The 24,639-nt window shown below is 33.5% G+C and overlaps 1 protein-coding gene across 1 annotated transcript in view; it reads right to left on the bottom strand.

Annotated features, from left to right (window-relative positions):
- LEMD3 (LEM domain containing 3) overlaps window positions 1-24,639 on the bottom strand; it is a 74,771-nt gene that overhangs the window by 29,747 nt on the left and 20,385 nt on the right. Inside the window, 2 exon segments of the mRNA XM_074269723.1 lie at window positions 659-725; window positions 13,473-13,510. Coding sequence (XP_074125824.1) covers window positions 659-725; window positions 13,473-13,510 — 105 coding nt within the window.

Consider the following 24,639-nt stretch of genomic DNA (forward strand, 5'->3'; position numbering starts at 1 on the left):
TCTTGTCCAATTCTATGTCTATTTTCTCTCTTTCTTTATCCTCTGTAACAAATTTATGCTTATTGTGAACATAATATGTCAAAACAACCAAGTATCCATTAAAGTTACATTTCTTGCTGTCTTTGAGGATATGAAGAAAGTAACTTCAAGTCTCTTGCTTCCTCCTTCAGAGGAACCTGAGTTATTAATCCGTTACACTGTAACTTCCTTTTATCTTCTTATCTTATCTTACTTGTCACAAGAATATTGATGTTGATGTGGCTCAGTCTCCTCATATGTAAATATGTTGAATATTGGGGAGAAATCTTGCATTGAGTATAAAGTTAGTTAAAATTTATAGACACCTTAAAAATAGTAATCCTTGGCAGTTTTCCACATCACCACCACCATTATGCTACAGAAGCAAGGGGAACTAAGGAACATCTCAAAATTTTTGTTTCACAAGTTGTCATGGCCAAAGAACTCATTACTATGGACACCCTACAAGTGAAATCCTTTTCATACTTAGCTAGATTAAATTTCAGACAATACACTAAGTAGTAAAACCAACAAATAAGAACAAAACAGTACAAAATAAACTTCAAAGTGTTTCCTTCTAATGCAACATGACATCAGTTTTTAAAGCTTTTAATGCCAATGTGAATTTTCAAGCAATTACCTGCTACTTGTGCCAATCGATCGTGAAGTTTGTATAATGAATTCATCATGAGATTTTTTTCATTTGCCTAGAATTAAGAAAGTCTATTAGAGAAATATCAAATGTCATGAAAAAATGATTCAAATAACCATTAGGCAGAAAATAAAGGAAAGATTGAAAGTTATAAAGGCCTACAAGATATCTACAAAGTTAAACATTCCTATAGGCATATATTTATATACCTATAGGAATGTTTAAGTGCATATACCTGTGAATTTGAACTCCAGCACTTTTGGGGACCCAGCTGAAAGTGGCTAGACAATGATTGAAAAAGCTAATTGGTAAAGAACATGGATACAGTTCTCCAACCAGGATTTATTTAAAAAAAAAAAAAAAAAAAGACCTGAGGTGCATATGACTAACCTGTTATCTTATTGAATAAGACCAAGAACTAGAATTTGAAGGGAATTCAGAGGTCATCTAGTCCACTATTATAATGTTATAGGTAAGGAAACTGAGATCCAGTGATGCTAAATGACTTCCCAAATCAATAAGACAAAATGCTATACTAGCTTCCCATTATGTATATTCATAGCCTCTGTCCAGTCTTATGTCTCCAACTCCCTACTAGAGATCCCAAAGTAGATATCCTGAAGACTTCTTAAATTTAACATATCCAAAACTGAATTCTTTCTTTCTCTTTAAGCCCTCCTCTCTTCATAACTTCCCTATTACTATCAAGAGTACTACCATCTTCCCAGTATGCCAGGTTCAAAACCTAGGTGTCATCCTTGACTCCTTGTTGACCTCCCCCCCTGCTGCATACCCAATCCAATCTGTGACCAAATCCTGCTGATTCTAACTTCCGAGTACATGTCTGCCTACAGGACCTCATCATTTCAAGCCTAAACTTTCGATATCCTACTGATTTGTCCATCTATTTCAAATCTTTCACTCAGCTATCCTGAAAAAGAAACATTCCACATACTACCTATACTTACAGAATCAAATATAAACTTCTTGTTCCTCACACAAAACATCCTGAACTTCACACATTTTTCTGGTTATTTTCCATATCTGGAATTCTCTCCCTCCTCATTTTTGCCATCTGGCTTTTTTCAAGTCTCAGCTAAAATCCCACTTTCTACAAGAAGGCTTTCTTGCCCAACTTAATGACAGTACTTTCTGAAATTATTTCAATTTATCCTGTATATCTTGCTTATACATGGCTGTTGGCAGATTATCTCCCACATGAGCCTGTGAGTTCCTTGACTGCTAGAGGCTATCTTTTGCCATTCTTTGTAAACCTATTGCTTAGCACTGTGCCTGGCACATAGCAAGTGTTTAATAAATTCTTGGTGACTTGTTTGTTGACATCAAACCAAAAAGGATGGTGATTTCCTTTTAAAGTCTATTCTTGATAATTGATTTAACAAATTCTTAACTATGTAAAAATAATAAGAGAGATATAAGTCAACAACTTGACTTGCCTCCTGGGGATAAAGAACTGTGTTTGGTGTAGTCTGAATACCATCTTAGACATTTCATAATTGTGATTATGGACAAGTAACTACATATGTCCGAGTTTTCAGTTTCCTCTAATCTACAAAAGGAGAAAATAAAACCTATCAAAGACCTATCAGTAGGCTTAAATAAAATAAGTAAAATTTTGGTCACATATTATTTTATAAATGCAGTTATTATTATTATCTTCATTCATCTCAAGAGGCAGAATAATAGAGTAGAGTAAGTTTCAGACAGTTATGATGGCTGTGGTAATCAGGAACAAGAGCAACAGAAATCTAAGAAGCTCCCTTTCTGAAATTTTGGGAGGAGAGGGGACAGTATAATTTCAGGTACACAATGAAGATGGAACTATATGACATTCTGCCATTGCCAAGCTAATAATATACAAAATACAGATTTGTCTCCCTACTAGGAAAAAGTAAAAAGGCTAGAGGAATGCCCTTTTTTACCTTACCAAGAAAGAAATGCTTCCTTAAAGAATAGAAGAAACATTTAGAAAAACAGTGAAAAAGTACCCAACAAGTTAGGAGATTATAGGATAGAAAATGACAAAGGAACAAAGAAGACTGACCCTTTGGAATTACTAAAGGCAACGAAAAGAAGCTTTGAGACTTCTTATAGAGAAGGCAACCACAGCCTCTGAGGAAACAATGTTCATGCTACATGAAGTGATGAAGAGAATCCACAGACAATATAAAAGATAAGGACAGAGAGACAGAAGAGAGAAAGAAGAAAGGCAAAGAGAACAAAAAAACAGAAGGTAGTAATTGACAAGGCAGAGTAACAAGGAAAAGGCGAATAAAAGTAAACTGTTATTTTAAAATTTTAAAACAAATTTGAAACAAATAAGTAGTTAGAATGAAAACAGAAAGATAATGGGGCATAATGATGAAGTTGTTGAGACAATGGAGGTTAGACAGGCTGTCAAGTTATTAAGCAGTAATAAATGACTTCAAATGATTTAACAAGTACTTAGAAGCCAAAGTATAAACATGCCACTGGCAGTGAAGTTTAAAAAAAAAAAAAAAAAGAAAGTTTGAGAATTTCAATCAGTATAGAAGGTATCTGGCAGTGATTTACACTGACAGCGAAATGTTTGTAATAACATTTGCCTTAAGCCAAGGATGGCCTCCTTCATAGAAGAGAAAATGAAAGGACTAGAACTCTTTATTATTAGTTGAAGAAACTTCCAATTTAAGTTTAAGAAATACCCCAGTTTGGGATGGGGTGAAAGGAAAGAGTAAAATAAATAAGGAAGGTAGAATGCAATTAACAATACTAATTGTGAAAAAATTTTGAAGCAAGTGATCTTGCTTCTCTGACCAAGGCCTCTTTTCTCAACTGTATATGGAACTCAATCAAATTTATAAAAAAAATAAGAGCCATTCCCCAATTGTTAAATGAACAGTAGATATGAACTATATAGAAAGGGCAATGAAATATACATATCCTTTGACTTAACAATACCACTACTAAACATGAATCCCAAGAGATTAAAAAATAAATATATACGTAAAGGAAAAAGACCTATATATACAAAAATATTTACAGTGGCTCTTTTCTCAGATCAAAGAACTGGAAACTGAGGGCATGCCCATCAATTATGGAATACCTAAATAAATTATGGTATGTGATTATGATGGAATACTACTATTCTATAGGAAATTATGAGCAACATGCTCTCAGAAAAACCCAGAAAAGTCCTCTACAAGCTCATGCAAAATGAAAAGTGCTATGTACAAAGTAACAGTAATGCTACAGGATAAGCTGTGAAATGATAATTGCTATTCCCAGCAAAATAATAATCTAAGACTACTCTGAAGAATGATAAAAAACGTTATTCTCAAGGTTTGATTTTTTTTTTTTTTGAGGGGGGGGGAATATAGGTTTTCTTTAGCAATATGACTGTTATGGAAATGCTTTGTATAACTTCACATGTGCCTTCTCAATGGGGAGGGGGGTATGGGTGAAGAAGGAAGGGAGAGAATGTGGAATTCAAATTTTTGAAAATAAATGTAAAAGTATTTTACACATAACTGAAAATATTTATGCATATACACATTTTTATATAAAATATGTTTTAAAAAGAAAAAAATAATTCAATTTAAATGTTCTCAAACAAAGGAAAATAAATGGGATTACAATGGGGGTAGGAAGTGGAAGATGTTAAATACAAGAGAAGTACACTTGCCTTGTAAGCCTGTAAAAGAAATTAAAAAGACACAGAGTTTAAAAATAAAAAAACAAATCTAATCTAAGACATTTTCTTTAGAAAAAAGAATTATGAGGAACTTGTCTTAGAAGGAAAGATTAGGCAGAACACTAAGGCTTTTAGAATCTAAGAGGGATATAAGGAAGAAAACAATAGATTCCCCACTCCCTACCAAACCAGACTTATTTGCTAGAATAATGAGTAACAAGAGAGAATGACAATCTTCTAGGACCTTGTATAAGAGAATCTTCATGTAAAATGGATGATAACCCACTTACTTACAGTAGTCATATGTGCCTAAAGACTTCCCCAAGGAATCTAAAAATTCCCAAATATTAAGTTTTGGGTAAGAAACTAAAAATTGTAGGGAGCAAAACTGCTGCTTATTTAGAGCATGAGCTATAGAAGATAAAAACTGATTTGAGAAGTCAACAGCTGGCTAAGACCATGTTGTCTGAGAATGTGATTGTGATTTTTCCACCACAGCTAAAAATATAGGAATGACAGATGCCTACTCTGACATGGGGTGTATTTATCAAAGACTTGTAAGACTGTGATCTGTCTGGCAACTTTGAAATACAAATAAAAGGATTTAAAACTAAGAAAGATGGGAAAGAAGACTGTTTATGTATAATTCACTTAACTAGTTACTATAGATAATAGCACAAGAAAGGAAAAACAAAAAAAGAAAAGAATCAAGATACCCAGAAATTCACTAAAGAAAAAAATGAAAGAGATAAACCTCAGGATTTCTCTTCAAATGAAGAAATAAAAGTAATTGTCATTGATGCATATTACAGATGACATGGACAGAAAGAAATTAAAAGACAAGTTCAGAAAATAGATCATGATGGGGTCCCATCAATTATCCAAACATCCAATCTAGTGTTTTCCATTAAAACCAGCAAATCTAATCACTTTTTAATTTACCTTAATAATTTAATCTTACAAAATATGGAGACTCTAGTAAAGAGAAATTCTTTTAAAAAAAGCCAAAACATCATCAATAACAACAAAAAAACCCAGTTCTCACTGACGTTGAGGAATTAGTAATAAGAAAAGGAACACAATAAATCAATGACCAAAGGGTATGAACGAAAAATTATCAAAAGAACAAAGAGAATCGGATACCTTATACTGTGACAAGTATCAAGTATGAAGAAGAAAGGGAAGAAAAAGGATTGCTATATAGTGAGATATGAGATTCTTGAAGAGGATAATGATAGATGCTTTGAAAATTGATGTAGTAAGGCTACAGAAACTGTCAGATGAGGAATCATCCATTAATAATTTAGAAGAAAAAAAAAAGGTACAAGGAAGGGGAAGAAAAGAAAGGAAGAGAATTATATACCCAACTTGAGAGTATTTAAGCAGCTATGTGCTGACTTGATAACAATCTAGGGATCTGTAGCCTTTCTGGGGCATGAGATCTAAGACATAACTGAAAACCTCTTAAGATTTGCCAAAAGGGATATTAATTACTTCTAGTGTCCACAAACATACAAATGATACTTCCATAAGGAATCTAAAAAATACAAGCAACAACTATGATATGTTGGGTAAGAAACTGAAGACCACATGGGTAGAGTGGTGATTCTCCCCACTCCTCTTGAAAAGAGATGTTCTTACTGTTAAAATCTATTTTCAGCATAGTAAATGTTTAATAAATAAATCTTTTATTCACAAGGTACATGGTAGACTTAAAGGCAGTAGGGCAGGCGGCACACAATAAATAGTATGGTATATTGAGGTGAATGTGTATCTGTATACACATATGATTTTTTATATATATATATATATATATATATATATATATATATGAACATAAATAGGAAAACATCTCCTGTCAGAGAAGTGACAGATACAGGATGCAACATAAGGTGCGTTATTTTTGAACATGACCAATTAAGGGAATGCGTTTTGTTTGAATACACATGTGTGTTTCAAGGATTCCTCCTACTTTCCTCCCAGGGTGATAGGGAGAGAAAATACATGTCTGTTCATCAAAAAATAATAGTAATCTGAAACAAAGGTATATTCATATGAAGAAATTAAGGAACCAGAGAAGCAGTATGGAGAATATTTAGGTGATAATCAATGGAGGGAGAAACAGTGATTTTGTCATGAGGACACTTTACATTTCTTGGGGATCTGGGAAACAGACCACAAGACTAAAACAGAGACAAGGCATGATAGAATAATGATGGGATTCAATTATCTTAACATCTACTAGAGCTCACTCAGGAAAAGCAGAATTCCTATTAATTTACTGACTTGTCTTAGTGATAATTTCAATCTTGAAATGGGAAGAGGAATCAACAAGAGGAAATTCCCTTCTGGATGCAATTCATACTAACTGAGAGGAATTGATGTCTACAATGGAAATAATGGTAAACTTAGCAGGGAGAAGTGATAGTTCTACTCTAGGACAGGAAAGGACATTGGGTTCAGTCTTGACATACATTCCAGATTTGGGGAAGGTAGATTTTAGTACATTCAGCATCAACAAAGACAGGCTCTCCCATAGAGAGACATGGTTGAGTTGCTCCATTCTTAATTTGCTTCTGGGTGGTTGTTTTTTTCCCCCTATGAAGAAGGACCTTTGTACTAGAGAGGGCAAAAATGACTAACAGAATTAAAACCCAACATAAGTAAGACAAGAGAACATCAAGCTGCTTTTGATGAATTCAAATCACTTGAATAAGGTGAACTGTACATACATGGGTCATGAAATAACTGGCAAATGTGACTGCTGTTTGTAGAGTCTTGCAATTAAGTACAAAATAATGTCACAAGAGATGATGGAGGCATGGTTGACAGGAGTTGTTCTGAAAATGACTTAAGGGTTTTTAAAAAACAAATTCAATAAGCCAGCAATGTGACATAGCAGCCTTAAAAACTAAGCTAATAGAGCCCCGCTAATTTCGTCAAAGTGGCAAACAAGAAGGTATGTAATAGTGATAGAATCCTCTCTACTATACAAATAGCAAGTCAATCCAGCATTTATTTAAAAATTGACAATCGAAAAAGGAATTAAAGCCCAGAAGGCTTTATCAAGGCCAATAAGAGTTAAGGAATACAACAGCTAAATGATAGCAGATTGTGATCAAAGAAAAGAGTTCAAGTTCTTGAATACAGAACAACTCTGTAATGATGTTGCCAGGCTTATAAGTAGCTAAGGTGGAAAGGTGACAAAGGACATTTAACTTGAAAACTGTGGAGCCAGAATTTTTGCAAGGGTGTTCAGTGTGAGTAATAAAAAAACAACACCAATAGCATTTAAATTTGCAAACACTTTTCATATATAAACTCACTTGATCATTACAATAAAAGAGGCAGGCTCTATTAACATCCTCATTTTAGACCAATGAGAAAGTGAGGCTGAGAAGCTGAGTTGTCTCTCAAAGTAAGCAATTAGTTAGGTTCTGAGATAGGATTTAAACCCAGGATTCCTTGACTCCAGTTTTAGCAGCCCAGACATTAGGATTACCACCCTGTGTCCCATAGATATTGAAGAAGTTACCAAGGAAAATGGAAAGACTGAAAAGTACCCACATGAGCAGTTACTACAAGAATGACCAATGAGTCACAAATGACTGTGATGCAGTGAGAAGTGTGCTGGATTTGAAATCCAAGGAACTGGCTTGGAGTTCCAGCTTCTGTCACTTAATTTTTGTTGACCCTGGCAGCTCAACTCTACTGGACCTTTATGTATCAAATGGAGGAAATGGTTTCCTTGTTAGCAGAATGTTCTCAAATGCATTATACAAAATACAAAGGACGACGAATTATATTAGAATAATAACTGTCAAAATATTTTTTAAAAGTCAAAGTTCACTGAACTCAGGTTAAAAAACAATTCTGTCTTGAAGGTTTTCTGGCCTTTCTATGACAACTAAGGAGCCCAAGATATAAAAATTGCTAAGAACCCATGCTTTCAGGTTTCTTTTAGCTCTAAGTTGATGATCAGGGAGAAGAAATAAGATGAAGAGAAAGCACTCACTTAAAGTCATTCAAATATTTATCTCTTCTTAATCTAATACAATACTTGGCATGCAAGGGAGTCAAAAGGAATAGAAATTTCATACATCTCTAATTCTATGAATTCAATATTTGTCAAAGCAGTCATATTTCAGTGAATCTCTATTAAGAATAAACTTCTTAAAATTGCTAAAATAAACCCTTTATCTTACTCTTTGGTTGATGCAGACTGACAAAATCGTAGCTTGGAATTGCTAAAGACCTAAGAGATCAAGTTCAACACCATTTTACAGATGGGGAAACAGAGGCTCAGAGAAATGAAGATACATTGCCCAAGGTCACATGGGAAGAAAGCAAAAGAGTTAGATTTGAATCCAGATTTTTGACTCCATATTTAGTATTTTAATATACTGCCTCCAAAAACTTAAAAACACACAATCAACAGCTCTCTTATTAACTTTTGGAGGGTGTAGGGGGTTATTTCCTTTCATAAGTAGAGTGAAGGTCACTTCAGTTAAAATATTTATTAAATATTTACTATCAACAAGGTATTGTTCTTAGCATTAAGAATCCAAATTAGTTCAGTGCCATTTCCATGCCAATGGCCTGAAAATTCTGTTGCCTGCATCTTTTTTTTTTTTTTTTGAATAGGCCTTTATAAATAGCTGGCTGGGTCATTTTTCTTCCTTATAATATTTTCTTTTAATTATTAACTTAAGTAGCAACAAACACATGTATTTAAATATAGAAGAACCCAAAAAGAATTGTATATGAAACTGAATTTTTATTCTAGGTTGTTAGTATATACTAAGTTTAACATGATTGTAATAAAACTACGGGTTTTGGCCCATTCTGAATTTCATTCCACTCTCTGTTGTGAAGTTTTTAAATGTTTCATTGTCCTATTTTTTCATTCCTTTTTAACCACTATCCCTACTACCTCTTTCTCCTCCCAAACAAAAGCAAAATCCACACAATGTTCTGAAAATGTAGGTCTCCTTTTGCACTTCTAAACCATCATATCTGTGCTAAGAGGTCATCAGTGTTCTAGACAAACACAACCAGATGAAAACCACTACAAAATTTGGGGGTAACCTCAGCTGAGTTCTCAACTTTGTTTGGCAATTATTCTATTTACCTAATATAATTACCTGTCAAATTACCTCAGTAACTCTTCCAAATCTTTTTATTAATCACCTCTAGGAAACTATCTTCAGTTGTACCCAATAGTCATTCAACTTGCATCCTTCTACCATGAAAATTCTCTTTAACTGTTCTCTATTTTCCTCATTCTTAGAAGTAACTGAATTTTCCTCTTTCCAAAAGTATTAGATTCTAAAAATCATTATTCTGCTAGTAAAAAAAGAGATCCAAGTGGCTCATTCCCTGTCATTCTTTATGTCATCCAATACTCTACTTGTTCCTAAATCCTTTATACTGTTACTTTACTGTTTTCCTAAACTCATAATTGTTTGCAGGTCAAATTCTGGACTCAGATCATCCTCATCCTCCTTATGCATATACTTGCATATTTCAATAGAGACAAGAGGAAAAAAAGAAGAGACACACCATATAAAGGCTTTGCTCAATTATTTATAGGATAGGTCATACCCATACTCAGGCAAGCATGAAAAGTTGTGGCAAGCACAAACCAGAAATGACTAAATAATAAGTTGAAAAGCATTAAGTGATGATGCATTAAGAAAGTAACTAGTTGCCTTCAATGAGTTCAATCAGAAGACCAGGCCAAACTTTATCCCAAAATGAGGAAAGAAGCACAAATGTTCAAAAGATCATGAAGAATAGATCAGGTGCTAGAGGACTAGAGAAGAACAAAGGTCACCTAAATTTTCAAAAAGGAAAGGAGGTGGAAGGGAAGTATGCTAGTGATAAGGTTGTCCTAGAAAAATTTTAGTATGCATATAAAGGCCACGAGAAGCAGCAAAGTATGGTATAATGAGGGTCGGGTTAAGTGTCAGAAGACCCAGGATTAATTCCTGCTAATGACACATCCAAGCCATGTGAACCTGGGCAACTCACCTTTCAATGTCCCAGGCAATTTTCTAAGAATATATAACACAGAGACAAGGTATAGACCAGCATAAGTAGTGAGTTTCAAAACTGAAAGTCCTTGAGGATGATGGTTCAGATGGTATGTGAGCATTAAAAAAAAAAAAAAAAATTATCATAAAGATTATTTTCAAGAAGGACATGAACATGAAAGTCTCTAGTAGACCAGATGAATGCTTCACAACCTATTTAGATTTTTGGCAAAGCATTTAAAAAATTATCTCATGCTATCCCTATGAACAAAATAGACATATGGATTGGATAACAGTAAGTTAAGCGGATTCTAAAATGGCTGAATAACCAGACATAGAGAGTTATTAATGAGTTTATATAAACTTGGAAAGTTGTCTACTGGAGTAGCTCAGGGATTTATGCTTGGTTTTCTATTATTTAACACTTTTATAAAGAATTTGAATAAAAATATGTTTGCCTTGATTATTAAGCTTGTAGATTACATAACGAATGGGAGAAAGAGCTAAAACTTCAAGTGACAGGGAAGACCCAAAAAGATCTTGCAAGTTACAATGATGAGTAGAATTTAATTAGATGAAAATACAAAGAGAATCGTCAAGTTCTACATGTGTTTAAATGATCAACTTCAAAAGTATTAGAAGGGAATGAGATATGGCTGAAAATTTTCTTTGAAAAAGTTCTTTTGATTTAATGAAATTCAATATGTTTTAAAAGTACAATACAGTAGGCAAAAAAAAAAAAAAAAAGAATTTAAAATTGTCCCAAACAAGGGAGATGGTGATCAAATTGTGTCCCTTGTCCTAATCAGCTATCTAAAACTATGATGTTTCATTCAGACAGGGTATTATTTTTTAAAAGGATATTAACACACTGGAGAATGTCAACTCCAAAGAGTTGAAAAAGGAAACCAGAAAGTCCATAGTGATACTGTCTTAAGATCTCACTTGGTCATCACATCCCATAGTACCAAAGTAGATTTAAATTCTGGGGGTAGGGAACAGGGAAATTTAAATCACAATTTATTGTGAATTTCTGGGAAACAATGTAGTACTCTGTAGACAAAGGGACCTCACCAAAATGAAAATGGGTTACCTGGGGGAAACTAATGAGCTATTTTTTAGGGCTTTATGTTTGTATCTGTTCATAGACTTCCAAGAGTCCTTAGCATCTTAGGCATATTCAACAGGTGAAATAACCATTGTTTCTTACCTAAAGCCATTACTTTCCATTTAGTGCCTGTTAGGGAGCTGGAGACATATTATTCACATTTGAGGAAATCTAAGATTTATTTTGGAGATATTCCTGAATCAACTTCAGGTGGGGAAAGAGCCAGACAGAAACAAGTCCCCTTGGTTCAGGTCCTCCAAGATTGAACTTGGTCCAAGTGATAACTTGGAAAGGGTCTTTGAACACAAGATTTTTACACATTCTCCTTTATGCACTTTGTAATTTTTGCATATGACATCCCAAATCCCTTTTTTGAGCTTTGCACAGAGTTCTCCACTGCCCCCCTCAAGTCTCCCACCACCTGCTTCTTACAGTCTCTAGCATGCTCTAACTTACTTCACAACTCAGTTCATATGCCACCTTACACAGGAGATGTTTCCTGTTCTGTTCACTGGCTACAGTCCTCTCCCTCAAACAAATTACTTTATATTTATTTTGCATATGTTGCATTTTGACTTATATGTATACCCATCATTTTCACCCAAGAGATATAAGCTGCTTGAGGACAGAAACTTCTTTGTTTTAACTTAGCATCTCTATTATCCAAGAGAAAGAACTCAAACCCATGTCATGAGGATCATCTGGATGTTTAACTTAGAGAAAAAACTTAAGGGAAAAGATATGATGACCACATTCAAGCACCTCTCATGTAGAAGAGGAACAGAATTGGACTGGCTCTACTTATTTCTAAAAGGGAAAACTAGTGGTGACAGGTAGAATTTGCATAGGCAGATGGTACTTGATGCACAGCAAATCTAGATCAAATCTATACAAGCTACATCACTGGACTTCTAAATGTTGGTTAAATGACAACTTGATAGGACATTATAAAAAGGATTTATATTTAGGTACAAGAGGACTAGACAACCTCAGAGGTCCCAACACAGATTCTATAAAATGTAAATTATTTAACATACATGGCAACTAGTGGTACAGAAAGATACACAACATTATAGTATAAAGTGATGCAATAACTAGACAATAAAGTGATAGTGGGTACAGTTTGCCTCAAATCTATGTCCCTTATTTTGTTGACCTATGATTGTGTAACACCAAGGCCTTTCAGAAACATCTAGGAAGAATAATAAGGTACTCATTATATCCAGGGCAGCAGTATCCATATTTTTTTGGGCCACAATGAGGTAACATGCTTCCAACAAGCTGGGTCCCACATCATAGGAGAGAGTAATAGTTTTATGTAATTACAGCAAAACCTATTTATTGTATTATCCATTTCATTTTCATTTATCCTATAATTTTTTTTAAAAAGTAAAAAAATGATAATTCACTATCCAGCCATATGATAAATATTTAAAATATTATAAAGATTTTGGTAAATCTAGTACTTTCTTACATATTTGTAAACACAACAAAAGCTGGGAGCAATATTAATTATCCAAGCAGACACTGGTCAATTTTTAGTCTCCTTAGATTCAAAATAAAATTATATATTATTCACCTATGCACCAACATTTATATACAAATAGTAAATTTTTTTTGTGAACTTCAAGCAAGGAGTACAGTACAGTATTATGAAAAGTCTAATTATCTGAAATTAAGTTTTCACTTGTATTTGAAAGTGAGCTATGTTAATATCAGAATTATTCTGCTTTTTGGTAATAGCTGGATGTGATTTAATTAAACTTAAGGTTTATGTGGACCAAAAAAAAAATTGATGTTCTCATGAAAATATTCTATCAGAATATTCCAAAAGCATCAGAATAATCCTTAAACTAACAGTGATCTTAACATGGATTAGACTAGATTGCTGCTGAAGTCCTTTCAACTTCAAAACACTGTAATAGTTATCTTAAAACATATTTATTATTGTCAGTCTTTACTTACTTGTATCTTTTTGAATGTTTCATCAAAGGGGCTTTTTACTATTGAAGAAAAGAAAAAAGAAAATAAATATTAGTTAACATCTAGAAACAACTGAATATCCCATAACAAGACATTAGAAATTAATTCACATATTTAAAAGATTTTTAACTTAACAATTAAAAATATGCAAAAAATATAAATGGGGCAGCAAATTTAAGAAATAACTTTCATACTTACCATATTTTATTTTCAATTACTACAACTTCTTTAAACCATGACTCTTTTCTCTCTCCCACATCATTAAGGTTTGCTTTTTACCTTCTACAATTCCATAAATTGAATCATCTAAGATAACTAAGTATATAGTTTAACTTAATCTTTTCAACAAATCTCACCAAATGTCTTTATTCACCTTATTCTATTTTCCTAGGTCTGCTTTCCGCCTGTGACAAAATGCTTCCAAGTTGCTTGAAAACACTTTGCTATTCATGCTTCCTAACTGGGATAGAAAATGCTGTAACCTTTGTTTGGCTCAGGGAAAGTCATGATCCTAGAGGTGCAGTTGGGTAGCCATGTAAGTGTCTGACAAAGGCTGTTTCCTTTTGGGGGGAAAAAAAAATAAGTGATTCTGAGAAATACTTAATTTCCTGTGGCAAAATGCACCAACCCTTATAGACAATTAATATCCTATTGCAAAGTTACAATTTGACCCTTATAGACTAAACAACCCAAGGGAATGAAATGTTTTGACATTTAGTGCTATGACATCCATGAGTGGTTGATAATCCTGTAAGCAAGTAGCTAAAATCACTTTCCTCCTCCTAATCCCCCACCATTTCATTTGATTTTTGAGATTACTAATAGTAATTTGTAGTCCAATGTCAGCAAGTATTTATATACAGATGTGGTTAAGAAGAAGGTATTTCCATTGCTATATCAAAGACTGATATTTGGAGTCCTTTCAAGATCTCAAATGTACTTCTGCTTTTTTAAACCTTCTTCGTTTTTTGAGAAAAATTTCCCAGCCTAAATGTTTTTCACCTAAGTTTAGATTCAGACTATTTTATCTTACAAACTCTATAAGATGTGTAACAAGATAAATCTCCTTTCGATTCTGACTTTTAATGAATAAAAAGGTTTCTTAATCATCATTTAATGTTTTCTCAGCATTTTATAGCAGAAAACATCGGCAACATGGCAACTGAACATTCACACAGCTCAGAATATTTAGTAATGGTATATTGTAAGGAAGAAACGTAAGAAATATGAATATGGTTCCAGACTCAAGAACCATCTAATACTGTACAGTCTTCCTTCTACTTTATCTTACGTGAAAATATTCAAATTTTTGAACAGCTTCATCTCACCAATTCTGGAGTCAAATAAATGAGCTCATACAGCAGTGATATGTCATGTTCCTTTATACATTCAAGTTCTATTTTTCATTAAAATTGGAATCGCCATAGGAATTAAGTACTGTTTACTTCTAAGAGATGCACAGAAGTTTAACAGGGGTAGATGGAGCAAAAGGTGGAAAAGAAGAATCTTTTTTATCCAAAAGTCATTCTAACACAGCAATTAGGATTATAAAGTTGATGGTTGTATTACAGATTACTATTCTAAACCAGAGAAGCTTCTGATGGCTAATGAGAGATAAAATTACTTGTGGCTTTACTAGGTCCAAATTGTTCAGAAAAAAGATAAGTGTTCATTCTCAAGTAAATTAGGAACTATTTGGAGGTCCTTTTTTCAATAGACTATAGAATTTGAAAGGAAATGCTCACAAAATAGAATGCATAAGAATGCTTGCAAATTTCAAAGAAAAAGATATGGAAATCAAATTTTGGAAATCTGAACAATATGTAAAGGAGTTAGTACAGTGTATTAAAAAAAAACTATGTCGTTAATTCATTTTAGTTCTATCATATGTAGAGTACATACTGGCAAAATTAAACCATCAGCTGATCTCTAGCTTATCTTTCATCTCTCTCACACACACACACACACACACAAAATAGCATTTTTGTCAAAGCAATGTTTTTTCTGCTATTTTTCTCTGGGTAGAAGAAAGGAGTAAGGAAAAAAATCCCTATTTCTTCAACCTCAAAACTCTTTTAGAAATTTTGTACTATGTTTTTTATGGCTACTACAAGTACTAACTGTAGCTTTCTTCTTCATATCACATTATTTACTTTGACCCCTAAAACATATCAAGACAGCTGACTTTCACTTTGCCTAAAGTAACTTTATAGCTAAGTATCTATGTGAACCCAGAGAAACCGTGACACCTGGTATCACAGATAAGCACTTGCATATGCTCTTTAAAAGCTAACTTTTGAATCAGGCAAAGTTCGTATTTTATCCTCTCAACCAATTACTACACTCAAAACCAACAATGTTTATATATTTTTACATGTATAACATATATTGGATTGCTTACCATCTAGGGAAGGGAATGTGGGGAAGGCAGGGAAAGTCTGAGACACAAGGCTATGCAAAGGTCAATGTTGAAAAATTATCTGCATATGATTTGAAAATAAAAAACTTTAAAAATAAAAAAAAAATTAAATTTTAATTTTAAAAAATGACTTGGAAAAAAAAATTTAAAATTTAAAAGTTTAGATCTGGAAGCAGAGGTAGCAGTTACCCAGGGAGTGTAAATAAGATCCTTTGCCTATTGGATTAGCATGTAATTACTCATTTGGAAAAATATTTAATGTTAATCAGGAATTGAAATGAGGAAGAAAAACTGATCAAGTCTCCTTTTTAAAAAAAAAAAGTCCTTAAACTTAAGAAGCCCTTGTTATAAGTGCTGCAGTGAAAATGGCCTTAGATTACCTCATCATATTATTCATCCTTTTTTTTATACTTTTACTAGAGAAAAAAACCTGATCAATATCAATAATCTATAACTATAGTGGTGTGCATTGTAATTCCTCTGTTCTTTCTATCACCATCTTAATATTTTCTTCTTTTCAACTCTCCCTTTAGAATACTTTTGAAGTTTAACTTTGTTTTGCTTGTGACTCTCCCTTCCAGCCCCTGTTCCTTAAGTTTAATGTATATCTATACCAAATGTATGTGTTTATATGCACTTAACCTTCCTTTGCAAGATTTAGATACGAGTGTGCATGAACTGGCTGTTTAGTCTATTCCCTTTTTTCATATTTATATACTCTTCTTACAAATCCCAATTTTCCAAAACAACAAGGTTTAACTTTTATTTATTTCTTTTCTTATATATTCCTCCATCTCCCCCTTTCCCTTTCTTTCTTCAGTTAAAACAAAGAGGACAAAAGCTCAGTCCCTTCCCTAAATTTTTTTGTATATCTTAAGTTACTATCTAGTCTGGGTGTTTCATCATCAATGCTTAAAATTCTTCTTTTTTAATCAAAAAAATCAATTTGCTCTCCTGTAGGATTATACTCCTTTTAGCATGGCAAATTTTCATTGCCTTCGAATTATGCATACCTACTATATAGGCTAGTATGCACCTGGGATTTCTTCATTCTTGAAAACTTTCCTTCTTGCTGCTCACAGTATGGGCCTATGATATTCCTAGGCGGTTTTCATTTAGAGATTTCTTTTACAAAATAATGTATTCTAATTTTATTTGGTTCTCTGGTTTTTAAGAGAGCTAACACTTTTTTTTTTATGACTTCATGAAACATGGCATATAATTAGGTTGATGATAGGTTTCAGGTAGTCCAATGACTCTTTAATAATCTGTTCTTTCTTACATGAACTGATGCTATATTAAGTGAGTAGAATAAGGAGAACGTCATACACAGTAATAAGATTACGGGATAAAAAATTGTGATGGACGTGGCTCTTCAACAAGCAGTGATTCAAGGAAATTCAATCAGACTTGAGATGGAAAATGACAATCACATTCTGAGAGATATTTGTATAGAAGCATAGTATTTTCACTTTTATTTGTTCCCCACCCCCACCCCTTTGGTCAGATTTTTCTTGCACAATGTGACAAGTATAGAAATTTTTAAAAGCATATCCCATACCAGATTAATCCATATCAGATTGCTTGCTGTCTTGGAGAAGGGCAAGGTATGAGAGGGAGAAAAAAATTTAAATTTTTTTTTAAAATTAAAAAAAAAAAAAAAAAAAAGATGACTTTTTAAAGCACAGGTCTGGTCAGGTCACTCCCCTAAGCTACAGAGACTCTCTTTTACTTCCACTGGCAAAGTGGAATTACCCAGTCATTTAAAATCTTTCCCAATCTGACTTTTAGCTGTTACACATGCTTGAATTCTCCCTCCTCACTCCAATACTTGGAATCCTTGCAAAGGTCAGGTCTCACCACCTACAAAGGCTTAGTTCAACATCTTCCCCATTCATCAACTGTTAATGATAATTTATAATCCCATCTTCCACATTTTCAAATTGTTTCGTAGGAGAAAGCTAGGTGACTCAGTGTACCCATTGAGTCCAGAGTCAAGAAGACTATAATTCAAATCAGGGCTCAGATACTTGCTACACACAACCTATTATTTGCTTTAATCTACTGGCAAATAAAATGGCAAATCAGGAACTTTGCCAAGAAAACCTCAAGGGGTAACAAAAAAAAGACATGATTAAAGCAACTTAACAACAGCATCTTCATACAGGTAATACTGCCCCAGTACACTAAACTCCTTAAAGGCAAGGGCCCTTTTTTCTTTGTATCTGCATTCCAAAGTTCAATGTAATGTTTTACTTAGTATTGTGAGAAATGCTGAAAATTTGGTAGTGTGGGATAGTGGGTACCTCTGACCAAGAGGTCTTCAGGATGTGAAAGGTTAAAGAAGGTTAAGATTCCACAGAACAATTAAGTGATCAACAGAAGTCTTGAGAAAACAAAGGAATTGGGGAGCTAGGAAGGCACAGGTGGATTCAGCCAATCAAAAAGTATTGTAGTTTTGAGAAAACTACAAATTTAAGATAATAACATCCAGCTCAAACTAGTTGGGGTGAATGACCTGAGTTGACCAAATCACTACTACACCTGCTTAATAGGCTAACTGAATATTAAACATATCCATAGGAGTTTTCTGCCATTTTTGATGAGGGAGGGGGAACATGTTTATACTTATTAGGCATATCAGAAAGATTGTAACCAGAAAGAAACAGAACAATCCATTCTCTGAAGGGAGGGACTGAAGGGAGTATAAAGCCTCTTCCACTTCTGTACTTAGTGTTCCAATCTTCCCAAAGAGGAGTGGCGTCTGCTTGCTGGCCAGCAATGTTAAGACGACTCCTTAAGATTCTTCTTTAATAAAATTATCCTCAATATCTGATTTTCAGTGTCAAGAATGTATTTCTAACAGTATGTACTTAATTAACAAATGCTTGTTAAATTGAATTAAACTGCTAATCACCCAGTTCTACTAATAAGGCTTTAAGTACATATTAGCATTGCTTTTCTGACTTAAATGTGAAAAATAAAGATTCCAAACTAAATCTTATGAACTTATTTGTATTTTATATTCTGAAAAAGGCACTGTTTCCTTTATGATGCTATTTTATACATTTAGAAACATTACTCTGAGAAAAGGATCAAAGACTTCAGGCCTCAAAAGAACTCATGATACTAAAAAAGTTGAGAGTCCCTGAGAAAGGAAGACTCGTGCTATCATGTACATATAGCAGTCAAATGTACAGCTAGACAAAGGGTCCAACAAAGTGCACTGCAAATTAATATGCAAATTAAAATGGTATATTTTACATATATATATATATGTATAAATATATTTATAAAAAATAAAAAATTTCCTGCCATGGCCCTGGTAAACTGTCCAGATTTCACAGGCATACAACAATAAGGTCAACACAACAGCTCAACAGACCTCCCAAACACAGAGCTAACTCTGATTATGCATGTGTCAACCTCACATTATCAATGTGGACATTCCTGGAAAGTGTGCTGTCAAAGTGAGTACTTATCCACAGTTTTTAAACTTTCCCCATTTGAGATAAATGATGGTTGCACATGTGGATGATGTGGTGTTGGTTGATGGAATATCTGTATTTTCTAGTACAAGCAGCAGAGAATCAATTCATACTTTCTTTTATCTCAGCTTCAGGCTGCGAGTGCACAATTATCTATGAACAGAAAAAAAATCACGCACCAGCACTCCTTCACATTAGTTTGGGTTTGTAATCTTTTCAAATTGAAGAATTTATCATTAGTGGGGTAGCTGACCTTGATTCCATGTTCATCCTCATTGAAAGCATTTAACAACAAGGCTGAAAACATCATGTTAAAAATCATGGGAGGGGCAGCTAGGTGGCACAGCAGATAGTGCATCAGCTCTGAAGTCAGGAGGACCAGAGTTCAAATTTGGACTCAGATACTTCCTAGCTGTGTGACTCTGGGCAAGTCACTTAACCCCAATTGCCTCATCAACAACAACAACAACAACAACAAAAAAAAAAAATCACAGGAGCAAGCACACAGCCTTGTTTCCCTTCACTGGTCACTGGGAAAGCTCGAGAGTATTGTCCAAGTCCAAAATCCAGGCAAACATGCCATCATGAAATTTACAGATAATACTTGATGAACTTTTCAGGGCAACTAAATTTTGACGTAATTTTCCACAAGCCTTCATGACTGACAGTATCAAAGGCCTTGGTCAGATCTACAAATATTGTGTATAGACTTCTGTTCTGTTCCTGGTATTTCTCCTGGAGTTGTCAGGCAGCAAACACCATATTGATTGTTCCTTAGTTCTTTATGAAGCCACAGTGGCTCTCAGATAGATTATCTTCTTCCAAAAGCAGGGATCAGCCTATTAAGGAGAACTTTAGCGACAATCTTGCCAGTAATGACTAAGAGAGACCACCCACCCCATGACTGTCATAAGACAATCTGTTCCCTTTACCTCTATAGAGATGGACAATGAAAGCATCCTTGAATTCCTGGGGAATAACCTCCTCTTGCATATAATTCAGAAATATTAAAAACAGAAAGCTTGAATCTCCTCACCTTCTGTTCCCTTGGGAGGAATCTAGAGTGGCAGCTTCAATCAAATAAGCATTTAAGATCCTATATGTTATAGGAACTGAGAAACCAAGGACAAAAATGAAATATTCATGCCTTTCTCTAACTTGAATACTCCGGGTTCATCAAGGGAGAGTGTTTCTATAATGTGGAGAACCTGAGTTCCCATGTTTTGTACTCTAAACTGATGGATGAAATATCTTCCTCTGGAGCTTCCCGAGGCATTCCTATACGTAAGGCAGCAGCTGTGCAGATCTAACAATTAGGGTTGTGGTCCAGAAAAAACTATTTCAAATCTTTTTGCATACCCAATTTCTAAAAAAGGTTTTTCCCCCCCTCTAGGTGGAGAAAAGATTGAGTTCAAAATTCCTATAAATTTTGCTCACATATATACAAACTAGGTGAGGTGTCCACCTGATATTTGAAGATACAATTACAATTTCTAACAGTTAAATAAACATGTTCCCATTTGACAAAACACTTCTATGTATTATCAACAGGTCTCACCTAAAAATAAATAAGGATGAGCAAGGTAATAACATTCTCAGTCTCTTTGCAAAACTCTCCCCTCATTTGTTCTTAATTGAGTCTGAATTTGCAAACAAATGATGAGTTTTAATAGTATTTACAGACTTTCAAAAATGTGAGTCAATTGCAAGATTCACCCCTGAAGACTGCTTGCTTCAGTCATTCCATTTCTGTTCATCCCAATCTCTGAAATCTCTGCAAAAATATCTCTAAATTTTTATTTATTTATTTGTTTTGCTGTTTTCACAACACTAATACAGTTCCAGAAGAAGCTAAGAAGCAAAAAATCTGTATTGGGAATGAAGGGGAGTCCTAAGATGAAGATGAAGAGAAACAAAAGGAAAGGGAAGAAAAATGAGAAGCACACAATGATGAGTGTTCCTATCTGCTACACCATCATTTGATTCTTACAAATTTATTACACCAAGACGCTGGCTAAAACATGGAGGCCCAAAAGTCTTAGTGTAGGTTTAAGCTACATTTATTTGTCTTTATGTATTGAAGAACTAGTAATTTTCAGCTTAATTAGCATTTCCTCAGGAAAAAAATTAATTCTTACTGAAGAAGATACCATAAAATACGTTTTCTAAATAAAGCTTTTCCGGATACTCTTAACTGCTTCTACTCTCCCTTTCAAATTAGCTTGTAGATAATGTATTTTTATACTTGTATTTTTGTAGAATTAAAAAGCTTATAGATATATAAAGCTTATAAATATATTTTATATATTACAGTTTTAGAATTCTTATCTCTCTCATTAGGAGATAAGCAATTTGAGACTTCCTTTGTTCTAACATCCCTAGCACCTAGGACAATGCCTGAAACGTAGGAGGCACTTCATACCTATTGACAGAAAAGACTTGTACACCATGAATGACATTAATTATTTTGAAAATGAAAAATTAACCCTGAGTTGCAAAAGAATCTGAAGGAAAAACTAACACTAGTAGAAGTATAGAATAGTCTACTAAAAAAGATTATAATATGTAAAATGGTAGAAAATACACTTCAAGAGTAAAAATATTTCATTAAATTCACATTAGAATGTATTTCTTTCCTTTTCAAAGTCTGACTTTTTTCACCTTAAATTACAAACCTTACAATGTAATTAGTCCTTAGTTTTAAAATAATATTGTGATTATATTTAAAAGAGATTAGTTGAACATGCTAAGTGATTTTTGTAATGTAGATCCTTATTTTCGGAGACATACTAGTATGTCTTCCCTTTTTTGTTAACTTTTTTTTTTTTTTAAATATAGGAGAGGCAGTGTTGTATGCTAGATGAAGCTGGTCTCCGAGCCTTATAAAGATCTGGGGTCTAACCACTTAATTTTTCCAGATCACTCACACTGCAGAATAGGGCTACATTGATAAGAAAAAAAGTTTCTCACTGAGAGTTCACAGGTCTAGATGAAATACATACATATATAGGCATATATTTACTTGAGAATAACATTTTACCAAATGAAAAGTTTTTAAGAATTAAAATAATTAAGATAAAAGAAGTGCCAAATTTCTCCCTTACTCTGTGGGTTAACTTTAATTTATTTACATGATAACTTCTCTCCCTTTGCTCTTTCCAAATTTAATGTTCTTCCTTCTCACCCCTTTACCTCATTACTCATGGGTTGTTGTATCATTTCTATTTAGTCCTTTCCCCCACTTTTACATTTGTGTGGTTTTTCTTTTTTTCTCTTAATCTATAATTGTTATTCAATTTCTATACTGTTCATGAGATGTTTATCTTAAAAAAAAATCTAAGTAGCACACAAATCCAAATATTCTAAAATGAAAGGTTTAGGATGTGTTGGGTTTTTTTTATTACGAGTAAAGCATGTTAGTGATTTTTATCACATGGGAAATGTGATGTTAAGCTATTTTATGAAAAAAGAATACAGCTTCACTGATAGGCACTTGAAATTGACTTATATTAGTAATTCAGATTTCAATTAAAACCATTCTTTTAAAATAGACTTTGACATAAGTCACATTTTTGTGTTGATATAAAGCCTCCAGTGTAAAACTGCTAATGCTGTTTAAAAAAAAAAAAAAAAAAACACCTTTCAGTATTTTTAGCTGTCAATGAATCAGATAAATTTCCATTAGCATAAATTCTTCTTGCTGCTAACTTTACTGCTGCTGGGATGCCTGCTTATATTTATACTACTGTAGCTAATCCCTATATAATAAGACTTCTAGATATAGTTCCATTAATAATACTAGGGGAGTTTATCTTTTATAAGCTTTTATAATCCTTGTATAATACAAAAGCCAATTTCAAACCTCAAAATAACCTTAGAATTCAACAAATTGTTCTGAAACTGGAAAATAATCATTAACAAAACTATTGACTACCATCACCTGGATATAACACTAAACCAAAAAAAATTGACATTACTTTGAATATATATATTCTCATACCAAATACTTATAATCTCCAAGAAACGTGGAAAGAAAAGCTTTCAAAAGAGAGACCTAATAGGGAAAAAAAAATCAAAACTGTATGGGAATAGGATAAAACACATAGCATCCTTTTAGTCTTGTCTGCTACTTATGTTGTGTTAAGGATGTTTTCAACCTTACATTCCAATATTCTTATCCAAACACACACATACACACACACATTTATTTCAATTATTTATCCATCTGTATGTTAATTCAAAGAATATTATCTAAAATAAAAATGACTCATTTAGTCAAATTCCAAGGGGGGAAAAAAATGAGAATAAGACATAAACACTTGCAAGCCATGAAGAAATCAAATGATCAATTGTTTTATGGCTTTTAGAAAGAGCTATACATTTCATGAGACAGCTAATACAAATTTATCAGCTCATTTTAGAAAGAAAGGAATGATGGTAGAGTGATTTGCATAAGTGCAAGCAAAATGACAGGAAAAATTCTAAGAAGAACTTAAGATCGAAAAGAGTGGAAAACCCACTGCTTTTTACACACACACACACACACACACACACACACACACACACACACACACGGCCAATAATGGGGAGAAATTATTCAAATTCACCAGAAGGCACAACAACAACAACAAATTGTTTTATGCTTATCTAGCATGATAAATAAGACAGAAATCTTTTTTTAACCATACTTTTCTTCTCAATTAATACACTGAAGAAACAAAGTTACATACTTCATATGCTATAGTTATTGACTAGTCAGTCAATATCACTGTTTATTCTTACTCCTCCAACTTAATTCTTCTATAATACAAATTTCAAAGAGGACAGGGACAGAGACAAGACAAAACAGGAGAGGAGAGGACAGGACTGGACTAGAAAGAAAGAAGGGGGAGATGCTGACAAGAGGGAAGTAAGTGATGGAGCAAGAAATAACAACTCTATTTAAAACTCCAAAGCCCTTTGCCATTCGGCTAGAGTTATGTGGCTTAAAATAAAAACTAATGGTAAGCAGGACTAGTCAATAAGATTCTACTCTGAAGAGCAGCTGAGCAGTGGTACATACTATAGCTTACAAATCCAGTAGCTCTATTTGAGATCAAGAACAAAGCAATATATGGAAGGATATTACAAAAGGCATTTAAAAAAAAAAATCTAGTAGTTAACTTACTAAGGCACTCTAAGGATCTATATAGGTAAGATTACAAAAAGCTCCTTTAAAAAATAAACAACTTAAATAACTAGA

This window comes from Sminthopsis crassicaudata, chromosome 5 (assembly GCF_048593235.1).
Source record: "Sminthopsis crassicaudata isolate SCR6 chromosome 5, ASM4859323v1, whole genome shotgun sequence".
Taxonomy (NCBI): domain Eukaryota; kingdom Metazoa; phylum Chordata; class Mammalia; order Dasyuromorphia; family Dasyuridae; genus Sminthopsis; species Sminthopsis crassicaudata.